This window comes from Gasterosteus aculeatus, chromosome 18 (genome assembly GCF_964276395.1).
Source record: "Gasterosteus aculeatus chromosome 18, fGasAcu3.hap1.1, whole genome shotgun sequence".
NCBI classification, from domain to species: Eukaryota; Metazoa; Chordata; class Actinopteri; order Perciformes; family Gasterosteidae; genus Gasterosteus; species Gasterosteus aculeatus.
In genome coordinates, this window is record NC_135706.1 from 3,306,753 (window position 1) to 3,318,297 (window position 11,545).

Below are 11,545 nucleotides of genomic sequence, written 5' to 3' on the forward strand. Positions count from 1 at the left end.
GCTGCAGCTCTTCCACACTGTGAAAGGTCAGTGGGCGAGTATGTGAAAACCGCCTCTTTAGAGTTGTTCAAACGATGACACAGTGAGGAGACCACGCCTCCCGGCCGCCCTGCCAGCTCGGAAGAAATCCTCGAGATGAGCTAGAGGAAGCTGCTGGATAAAAGGACATCTGGCCTGTTCTGCTCGCCCTGCTGTCACTGTGACTCTGACCCAGAATAAGCAGCATTGAGTGGTAAAGGCCGGACGGATGTACTACTCGACTGTAATGACAGTGATGGGACTTTTGCATGCGACAGAACATCAGTCAAAGTAGTCCAAATGTACCTGTCATAGTCCCCGTCGTCGATGGCGGTGCCAAACTCAATGAGGCCTTCGTCCAGGGTGTACGTCACCGTTTTGACGCCCTCTGTCACGATCACGTCCGTCTTCTGCTCGGCTCTTTCTAGATCCACAATGTCTCCCTGTCAAAGCAGAGCGACACCATGCGTTTCCTCAAGTACGGCACTCCGGGACAAATTATACGTAGATTATAGATTACAGTACTCGACGGAATATAAAATACTTTAAACTAGGTCCGCCTCAATCAACTAAAAGAGCAAAATGTTGCATCTTTGCAGCAAACTAACCATTAGCATTGAGTACTGAGTTTAGGTATAGTTTGCTGATTATACAGATACAATTATACATCAATACAAATTTCAAATCAGCACATGGGACTATCAATGTCAATCAAAACAAATATTCAAAAAATGGACCACACGATCTTCCTCTGTACGTGGAAACCACTGATTCTGCCCCAACAGGTGAGGTATTCATCATATGGAGAACTACCACTGGCAAAATAACCATGATGATGTCACAGCGATGTAATTTGGTCCATCTCCACGTGGACTTGGACCCATATTCGACGTGCCTTACAAAACTGTAAAGCACTGGGCACTAGGCTGAGAGGGTCTAACGTAATTATGAAAAGGTCCAATAAGCCGTGGTAAAGTTGACACACTCCCACTTACAGAGAGAACAAAGCCTCACCCTGATGGGGAACATGGTGATGCTCTCCGGGCTGTCGATGCTGTACCAGATGCAGAGGTTTCCCCTGTTTTGAGCCACCACCACGTCGCTGCCAGGCACCCACTGGACGTAGGAGCAGAAGTTTAGCAGCGTGGTCTTTGTGCCCGTGTCTACGTCATAGAGATGGAGCTGCGGAGGAAGGAGTAGAGGGTGGGAGCGGGGGAGGAGGGGGAGGGATGCTGATTGTTAATTGCATCATCAACGATGGAATTTGACTTCCTGCCAGGAATCAGATGAGAAGATTGACACCACTCTGTAATCAGAGGACAGTTAGCTTAGCGTAGCATAAGGATTGGGAACAGAGCAAACAGCTAGCCTGACTTTGCCCAAAGATGCCAAAATGAGTCTGTTAGCCCCTTTAAAGGTTATTTATTAAAATGGGGTATCTCGTCTGTTTAATCTGAACACATAAAACCAACAAGTAATGCTAAATTGAAAAGGCAATGGTAAATTAGTAGACAACATTGCCTATGGTTATTTATTATTGTATCACTAGTTTTCGGTATTCGGGATTCTCACGATGACGCCAGATCACATAACAAACCCTCTTGCAGGTCAATAATAGAAATATTTGCATAGAAACCAATCGATCATATGCTGATGAGTCTCCTAACAGTTGTGTTGATGTTCGCTCCAGGTCTCATAGGTCTGACTAGAACACAAAAAGATATTGAGCCTCTTGAAGCACAAATCACTGTCACAACAACGCCACTTTTCATTTATAGGTGTACAATCCCTCCCACAAACAGTGGTCACATCCAGAAACGGATTCAAACATACATACAGCCAGTGAGTTAGTAGTACATGTAGTGACTACCCTTATTTAGTTTACAACGCGGATTTGATCTCCTATTGCTTGAACAAAGTTGATTAACTTCCAGCGGCTGCGTGTGAATATTCACACTGCAATTTACTACACGATACTGTTGATGAGTTCAGATTAGATTCTATAAACTACAGTGGGTCCCACAGCACTTAATATGTATGTGTGTGTGTGTGTGTATGTGTATGTGTGTGTGTGTACGTCAGACCGCCTGCAGGTGTAATCAGCGGCCTTAATATCTTACCCCCCACCATTTGTAATAACGCTGCATCTATAGTTTTACCCTGGAGCTCAGTCAGGCACGTTTTAATGCATTGAGGAAGAGCAGCCTGTTGATTAGAAAGTTTCAATTAAAGAAACATTTGTTGTACAATTTGCTCTTCTTTTTTTATTGTTTACTGGTGTGAAGTGCAGTGAATCAATGCAAATGTGCAAGTGTGAAATAGCATTAATCATTTTCAGTTACTGATTGTCGGTTACATTTGTATCCATTTTAAAAGGGAAGGTTTGGAGGTTGTTAGTGGGGGTTCTATGAACACTAGTGTCCATCAAGGTGAGGATTTATTACTACAAACAACCACCTTATGATTAGAGCCTCTAAAAAGAGGCAGAGGAATTACTTATTATTAGCTTTCTGGTTCTGATTACTGTCAAACTTCCATCATTTGGCGTGTTGGAGTTCCTTCTGAATTCACTTGTGCAAATACAGAAATATTTCGGTTTACAGAAAGTTATGTATGTACCAATTTTTTACAACAAAAAGTCCAAAGCCAGTGAGGGAATCCCGATTACCAGAGTTCTCCATGTCATTGCCCCAGGGCTTTGAAAACAAACCGTTTTATTACCCCGGGAGCACACAGCACCCCTAATTAATAAAGAGCTGTGAGGTAGTTTTGGGGGGAAAAAAACAGCTTCCAGAGAGAGGACCTTTAATTTGTATGACTCCGGACAACAATGCAGACTGACTAAGACAGATGGGTGTTTAAACTGAAATGACTTCATTGTTAGAAAAATGTTAATCCCGTTGAAAGTCTGCATTTGCTCATTTGCTCATAAAACAATGATGAATGCATTGCTGAAAAGACATGCTGGGTACAGGTTAGTCACTGTCTATCTTTTGCAGCGAAGGGTGTGCTAACTTAACCCCAACCGCGCTGGGAAATGCTATGCTATGTCACGGCAGGTGTCTTGCTCAGGACTCTCACTGCTCTCACTGGTTCGTTGTAAACGACACTTTTTAAAATTAAAATATGCCGTTAGGTACATTTGAACATGACCTAACCTGGAGGGATTTGAAGGATCCCATCCGACTGTTTGTTTGGAAAACAAAAATACGAGTAGTCATGAGATGATTAAAAAGGAGTTGGTGAGACCAGGGGAAAATTATTTATGCCACACAAAACACTAATTACACTTGAATGATTGTTAATTGGTAATTTGGGCTTCTTAGTTATTTCATACATACTTCTTTTTCTGCGTTCTTGGCACCTTACGCTTTCTGCCTTGTTGGCACCGTGTTAATTTAAAGAAACAGCCCCATTGCACCCTTCCCCTCCTGTGGCATCTGAAATGCTATTGTATCACCTGGACGAGAAGAACGTCTCCACAAAAAGCCACAAGCCATCATTGGGGTGATGGACGTGGCTATAAAATTAGAAAAGCCCTGACCACGGTGAGGCTTTCTCTCGACTTGACTCACTAACTCACACTAATGACCATCTATCATCTGCCCTGTCTGCCTTCAGGGCCTCCCTACCATCATTTCCACTCCCACCATCCCTCAGGGCGCTGAGGTTTTTTTATTCTCACCCGCAGCTTCTTGTCCCTGAACAGCAGTTTGTGTCCCGTTTCATTGAGCTCCAGCCAGTCAATCTTGGAGTTTTGGCTGATGGTTCCCAGATTGCAGCCTGCGGCCAAGTCCACTGAGGGGGAGAAGGGTAGGACAGGTTTTTACTGAGCGGCAGTCACAGTTTGACAGCTTCTGTAGCGAAAATGTATCACGCAATCTCTTTGTAATAATTATGTATGATTCTATCAGGCTGTGCATCTACTTGGAAAGTACCTGCCTTGGGAACTCGTTTATGTTATAACCCTGCTGATACATCAAATGTTTTAATCAAAATATAATACGGTCTGGGCAGGGTGGTCCACTCGATGGAACTAATACAGCTCAAGGATGACGTATACTTTAGTTATTGTAGCAGGTTAATATTACTGTGAGTGATTATGTTTGAAAAGTAGCTGTGTGGCTCAATGTGTAAAACAAGACATGCAAGATGGTTTAAAGAGATAGAAGTACAATAACGGAAGCATCATCCGCAGCAGAAAGCGTGCAGAAGCTGCAGAAGCCGTTGTACAATCAGCCTTCCACAAACCCACAGCGCATGTTTATCTGCAAAGTTATGACTCACTATTACTCAGCCAGGCTCGGAGAGGTCACCAGCAACAAGGGACGTGATTTCGATCGTTTACAAATCCGACATACAACTTCCTGCTGCTCTGAATACTCACTCAAGAGTGCCAGATGAGGATTATTTTGCTAGTGAAATGTTTTTACGTGGGACTTAATTCAAAGATGTGAGACCGAAGCATTGGCAGCACTATTGGCACAATTAGATAGCAGAAAATATCTGCTATGATGGATGAAAAAAGGGTTTTCTGTGGAAATATGGAATGTGAGATATAGGATATTGGAAATCAGTAGTTTCAGTTCATAGTACATGTTGTTACACCATAATATAGATGTCAAATCTTTTATGACACAAATGGCTGCAACAGTCAATGTGCCCATTCACAAATTGTCATTAGGATAGAAGGTGGAATCCAAAATAAATACTTTTATACTGTAGATCAATATTTTTCCTAAGTAAAATTAGCAATGCCACAGTGTAAAAAAAATGCATTGTACGGAGTGGCACATTTCTCACAGAGTTATATACTAATGCATCCATCGCTATAGACGGGCCTTATTAAAGCTATGCTATGTATGTATGTATGTATGTTAGAAAAACATCCAGACCGCAGTCAATAAAAAGACTGCTCTGACAGACCAAAGATCAAAAAACATGTGGGATCTGATCTACACGGATGGAAATACTCATGTAGAGTACCTGAAAATATCCCTGAAGTACCGTACTTGAGTAAATGTACATTACACCGCGGTCACACGGTCATCGTTACCGATGCAAATGGTCTTCATATCGATCAGATACGCAAGCTTCTTGTTGTCTTCCACTCCTCTCTGCTTCCTCTCATTCAGCCGGACACTGCGCAGACACAAATACAGCGTTCAATGAAACACGACTGAATGTACACTGACTCAGCATGGAAGCATCAAACCCAGCATCCGCTCAGCATAATGGTCTTCAGCTACTTTTCAAATCCCGAGGTGCCCCTGATCCCGATGTTGTCCTGCCACAGCGTCCAGCCAGAGGCGAGGAGCAGTACGGACATGCTGAGATCCGCTGGCCTCAACCGCAGTCGGCCATCAGCCACCCGGCCACTGTCGGTCACGACACCTTTGACAGGGCTTTGAATTGTGTAACTGTGCTGACCAGCAGGCGAAGGCTCAACGGATGCCTTCCTGTTGTGATACCTGGAATTTATCCACAGCTCAATACACCCATCTGATGGGCAGAGCTGGAAATTCATCTTAGGGAGGATCCAAACTGTGACACTGGCATCGGCAGCAAGTGTATTGGAATGACATGGATGTGGATTTGGCAGTTTTGTTTATTACACTAGGTTTGAATGAAGATTAAAAATATAATATAATCACATCATTTATTTTACTATTATTCTCGAAAATAGACACAATCGTGAACTTCTATATGAATCAGTTTCCTTAAGGTTTCTTATTTTCAGTTCTTTTCTTTTCTTTCTGAATATTTATGATTATCTTTATCTGGATTACAGGTATATTCAGACAGCTAGTTAAGCAAAATGCATTCTTTGAATTTTGTGAGTTTACTATTTACAAAGCCATATTAATGCATTGTCTGTAATGAATAAATACACGAGGCAGTGGGGTTATATTTACAATAAGTAAACAAATCAGTATTTTAATTTTCTTTCCAGTAGGCCCAATTCATGACAATGTCTCTTTAAGATCCGGATGCTTACAGTTATATGGGGATTTATGAGATTAATTCATTCCTTGCTGCTAATTCTCATTGCAAAAGGATAATACACAGTAAAGGGGGCATCTTAGGTGCGATTAAAATGATGCAACCTCGCAAGGTGAAGTAATGTAGTTACTTGATTTTTTTTTGGCAGTTTTTTTCCATTTAAAAATGTGTAATTATTATTTTCTCGTACAATTTGAAATATTGTAAAGTCAAAGTTAACTTCACTTAATATTATTGTCTTGCTCCAATATTCTTTTATTTTCCCTACAATGGGCTTCTCATAAAGTTGTGTTTGGCCATTTTATACGTCAAAGGTCACAAATTGCATCAAAATCTGGAAGTACAAGTAAGTGAAACAACTATTTAAATCTGAATTGGACTTACTGACAAAACAATCAGTTGACCACCAATGGGGGGGCTGCACATGCTCTTCAATTTGGAACCAGACAATCCTGTTAATGTTCTTATTTCTAAACCAACCTGATGAGGTGGGTTTGTTTTGTGTGACTGGACCCACCTGATGAGGTGAGGGTTCATAAATTCGGTGCGGACTGATCCCAGGATCTCGTTGCTACTGTATTCCACCAGACTCAGCTCCCCGGCGTTAAAAATCATGCACACCTGAAACATCAAATGCAGTTACATAAAATACACCAGCTTGTGATATAATGGGAGCGGTTTTAAGCCACGACTGAAACTTACTACTGGAAAGGGATCGTTACTATATTCTACAATTCACTGCTCATCGGCGAGTACTGACTTGGCACTGCTGTAAACTTTATGGGAAACTCCACAGGTAGATTTCTGTTTAATACTCAAAGGGAAGAGCTCCATAACAGCCTCCTCAATAACGTGTGTGTGTGTGTGTGTGTGTGTGTGTGTGTGTGTGTGTGTGTGTGTGTGTGTGTACGTACTGATTCATTTTCAAAGAAGAACTTTTCGTTTCCTCCTGAACCGGGCCATGGCACCTGAAAGGAAGGCAGTGGGTTTATTGTGTGAAGGAAGAACAGGTGATGTAAGGGTGACAGGACAGGACAGGACAGGACAGGTGGGGGACGCAGCCCTGAGGAGGTGAATAGAGTTCATTCAGCTGTTCAGAGCGGACGGACAGTCCAAACACCGGTCATGAGTGTCAGAGGCGGGTACTTCAACACCTCAGCAGGGAAACTCAAACATATGCAAACATAAACAAATGAAACGTAATAGTATTTAAAATGATGTATTAAGGCCTATGTAAGTACTTATAAGATGCTTGCTAACGTTATTATGTTTTTAGACTATACAAATGTTTATAAAAACCTAATAAACATTATATCACATTTATAAGCACTTATAACAGATGGTTCATAGACTGCTTAACATTTATATAAAAGCCTTATTAGCTTTGTATGCATTGACTTCCATAACTTACCTATAACATCATTATATGATATTGATATGATGTGTTTTCTTTGTTGATTTACTGTACTTGTTCGTACCCTTTTTAGAAAACTAAATATACACGTATTAATAGCGAAAGTGTTTTAAAGTAATTTTCTAAAGCGAGAACAACACATTATTTAGGTTAATTAATCATTCATTTTGCATTTACTAATAGATAACTATGGTTTTTGCAGCTACGCCAACCACTACTACGTAGTGGTCTAGGTTATTAAATGTGAAGAAGGAAATAGATATGAAATACAAAAACAGTTTTCTAATCCAATAAAATGTTGTTGACGTTACAATTAACACTTGTATAATGAAGGTAACATCATGTTAATAAGAGTATTATAACGATGACTCATAAGTGTCTTATTACTTGTTAGCAACCCATTATTACGGGGACCTTAATATTGAACGTTAATGTTTTTTTTGTTCTTTACGGTTGATTTAGGTAGTGTGATAAAGTAAGTCCTACCTCGCTCAGTTTATTGGTCAGCAGGTCTCCCAGAAGAAGAGTATCGAAGGTGTGGGCCACCAGGTAGCGATCCTTGCCCATGATCTTGACTTCTTCTATCTCATAGCCATAGTTGGACTTCAGGACCACCCGCGTTCCTGTGGAGAGGTTCTTCACTATCACCTGGAGAAGAACAAGGGGATTAAAACAGCGATGTGCAGAGGACAAAAGTGGCAATAAAGAAATGAATATGATGTTTTATGAACGACTTGAAGCCAGCACAATAACACTATACTGGAAGTGGATTATGAACAATCCCTCACAACAGGAAAGAAAATCCAAAAATGGAAATGTACTCATTGTTTGTGAAATTACAGACACATCAGCTTTGTTGGTTAAGACGCATATTTGAATTTCCTTGCGGTTGTCTCTACCTGGCTCAGCCCGACGTAGGTCATCTCAAACTTGTTCTTATAGATGACTCTTCGCAAGCAGCAATCAAACAGCTCCACTCCCCCACACAGTGTTCCCTGTCGAGACACAAACACACACAGAACAGATCAACGCGTGACCCCTGCTGCAAATCTCCATCCATGAAGTAAAAGAGCAAAAGTCAGTTTGAATCACGCTGGATTCTAAATGATACAATATAGATGAAGCACATACAGCGCAGAGGCGTGATCCGTCTTTCTTCCACGCCAAGCTGGTAATGGTGTACAGGTTGACGATCTCTTTAGGCTTGGCTTCATCCCACGCGCCTCTCCTGGGAGCCCAGTTAAACACCCGCAACCTGAGGGGGGGGAGGGAGGCGGGGGTAACTTATTGAGCTCAGTACAAATGATTCACTGAGTCCCGCCCACTGACCGGTCGTAGCTGCCGAACACGACCGACTGCCCGCTGGGGCTGGTGGCAGCCACGCCGAACTCCCGCTCGGTCCGGTCGCGGCCGTAGTCGAAGGTCTGCAGGACGTGGCCCTCTCTGCCGTAGGCCACCACTTTCTTGTCACAGCCGCCCACCATGATGCTGCTCGCGGCCCAGGCCAGGGCGTAAGGCGAGCACGGGTGCGTCAACAGCTTACCCTGTTCGGTCGGAAAGGGAAGTGTGTGTCAGGTGTGCCACGCGCGGGCAGCGGACAGCTTGATGGACCTGATGGGTGACGGAGGTGGACGGACGTACCTGAGACTCCCCTGAGCCTTCGTCGTCGAAGAAGTAACGCACGACCGTCCCGTCGGCGTGGCCTGAGAGGATGCCTTTACCGGAAACACTGACAGGGAACAGATTAAAAACACTGACTGAGTGCAGCGCAGAAGCAGTCAAAGTATTTTGTGGCGTTTAGAGGAACGAGCCTGTCAGCATGAAGGTTAGAAGGAGATACAAACCACCTTATGCGGAGTGGTCATAATTATACATGATGATGATGTATTTACTTGGATGCCAGTGAGACGACACAGGACTCGGTGCCGTAGATGGTCGATGACTTGTTTGTCTGAGTGTTGGCGAGGCGAACCTGTGAAAAAAGTATTGCATTGGTCAATTGACCTAAAAACAGACATTTTTTATTTAATGAGGAAACTCATTCAACTTTTCTGTAATACAGAATGGCCACACATTTGAACTTTGGAACCTTTTGGAACCTCATACTCCCACTCATAACACATGAAGAAAATCTATACAAATGCTAACTACAGGTGAGAATGTGTCGCTGACCTACCTTCCCGTCCACTAATCCATAAACAACTGCATGCTCAGCAGGCCAAAGCAGACAAGCCACCGCGCTCTGCAAAGCAGTGGAGACATTACATTAAATGACATGTCATTTAGCTGACGCTTTTATGCAAAGCGACTTACAATAAGTGCAGTTCAACCATAACGATACAAACTCAAAAGAACAAGAAACAATAAAGTGCAATTTCATCAAACTGTAGCGTTACAAAGTTTTCCGAGAGTCACATTTCCTACCAGGAAAAAAAGGCATTAAAGTCTGAATTTTAAGTAGGACAACAAACAGGTAACATGTCCCCGCCACTGACTTCAGAAGCAAAGACATCACATTGCATGAAATGCACAAGCGTCAACTCCTGTTTACTCACAGTCTGAACAAATTTGTTGCAAATGGCTTTCTTGTCGCCCCTAAAAGAGATAACACGGGTCACAAACATAGTTTGGCATGCGTGCATATAAAAAAAATCTATATTGGAGATTAACTCATTCCCGGGACATTACCACTCTTCCCCAATTCTGTAGACAAAGATGATGTTGTCGGACTGGCCGATGGCGATTTTGGTGGAGTCCGGAGAAAAGGCCATGTCTTTGACAACATAGCTGTCTTTTCCGTACTGACAAAAGATTTCATTTGATTTGTTATTGGCGCACAACTTGTAGATGCATTCGTAAACGTGTAAAGGAAATACCATTTTTCAGTCTTTATGTATCACATCACATCAGACCAACTGCCCTCGTGACTCACCTTGGAGTCTAGGGGTTTGGTGGAGAACTTGTCCCTCCTTTCCCCCTGCTCATCATAGAGCAGCACCACTCGATCGACCGTGCACACTGCGAACTTGGTGTTATTCGGTGCCCAGGCCATGCACGTCACTTTGGCAGCACCGTCCTGTAAAGGGAAAGCAGAGATCAGCCGATGCCTTAGCCGGTTATCTAAACGGCTGTTAACGTTGATTTAATGTGTCTACGTGTGACTTTTGTCAATGGACGAATCCGTCAGACGCAGTCTTCGCTTGATTGTGTGTCAGTGGGTTCTCGTTCCAACCCTAACGCACAACAGTGGCTAACGAGCAAAGTGAGGTAAATTAGCTTTAAACATGCGTATTCGGCTTTGATCACACCGACAGGAGAAACATGATTGTTACGTTCCGGCTTCTTTCGTGTTGTGGTATAAGATCATCGACGTTAGCAGTTACACGTTTGAGCTGAAGCATCATTGCCATTAGCATTAGCTAACTTGGCACTTACCTGTGGTATCAATAGTGTTTTGAGATACTTCAGTTGCATTTTTCGGAAGTATTTAGGACGGTCGTACGGGGAAGAAGGGTAATGATGTTGAGATATAGTGCTATCTTTACACTGTGTTCATTTTGTTGACCAGCTTCGAGATAGCGTCTAGAAAGAAGGACATCTTTCCTAAACACAACTGCGATCTCCTTAGTTACCGCCCGGGCTGTAACTAAGGAGGGCTTTGATGCATTTAAGGTTGTGGGAAATGCCAGCTTTTCCCAAAGAGTTTATTGTTGTTCATTTATATAAATTAATTGGTCAATAACTATATTGAAAAGCACTCAATAGGCGTATTTCTATTTGAGAATCAAATTCGGGGGCAAATAATGTGTCAAATAATCTTTAAGGCGTTTCAAATGTTCAGCTTGTCCAATTATCGGGTAATTGTCACAATTAATGTATTACTATACACATGGAAAAAATGCAAAATATTTATGATGATTGCTTTTCAAAAAGTACGTAAAAAAATACGTAAGCGAGTATGGTGTATCTATTCAGTGTCCACGATTTCATCGAGACCCAGACAAAAAGTGTGGAGATGCCGGGGATTGAACCCGGGGCCTCATACATGCAAAGCATGCGCTCTACCACTGAGCTACATCCCCTTCCATGTTAAAGCGTCAAAAGTTTGAG

At 42.5% G+C, this 11,545-nt stretch overlaps 1 protein-coding gene and 1 non-coding gene across 2 annotated transcripts in view; both read right to left on the reverse strand.

The window, feature by feature from the left end:
• ift172 (intraflagellar transport 172) overlaps window positions 1-11,119 on the reverse strand; it is a 32,820-nt gene extending 21,701 nt beyond the window's left edge. Inside the window, exons 1-17 of the mRNA XM_040160829.2 lie at window positions 10,871-11,119; window positions 10,368-10,511; window positions 10,124-10,236; window positions 9,991-10,030; window positions 9,612-9,677; window positions 9,328-9,407; window positions 9,077-9,164; window positions 8,765-8,979; window positions 8,567-8,690; window positions 8,335-8,430; window positions 7,922-8,083; window positions 6,936-6,989; window positions 6,539-6,642; window positions 5,075-5,160; window positions 3,704-3,816; window positions 1,033-1,200; window positions 325-461 (exon numbers count right to left, since the gene is read on the reverse strand). Coding sequence (XP_040016763.2) covers window positions 325-461; window positions 1,033-1,200; window positions 3,704-3,816; window positions 5,075-5,160; window positions 6,539-6,642; window positions 6,936-6,989; window positions 7,922-8,083; window positions 8,335-8,430; window positions 8,567-8,690; window positions 8,765-8,979; window positions 9,077-9,164; window positions 9,328-9,407; window positions 9,612-9,677; window positions 9,991-10,030; window positions 10,124-10,236; window positions 10,368-10,511; window positions 10,871-10,909 — 1,829 coding nt within the window. The 5' untranslated portion in view covers window positions 10,910-11,119. The remainder of the gene's footprint in view (window positions 1-324; window positions 462-1,032; window positions 1,201-3,703; window positions 3,817-5,074; window positions 5,161-6,538; window positions 6,643-6,935; window positions 6,990-7,921; window positions 8,084-8,334; window positions 8,431-8,566; window positions 8,691-8,764; window positions 8,980-9,076; window positions 9,165-9,327; window positions 9,408-9,611; window positions 9,678-9,990; window positions 10,031-10,123; window positions 10,237-10,367; window positions 10,512-10,870) is intronic.
• Window positions 11,120-11,445: 326 nt separating this feature from the next.
• Window positions 11,446-11,517, reverse strand: trnaa-ugc (transfer RNA alanine (anticodon UGC)). The gene has a single exon. It is a non-coding gene; the product is annotated as a tRNA-Ala (tRNA).
• Window positions 11,518-11,545: the final 28 nt, after the last annotated feature.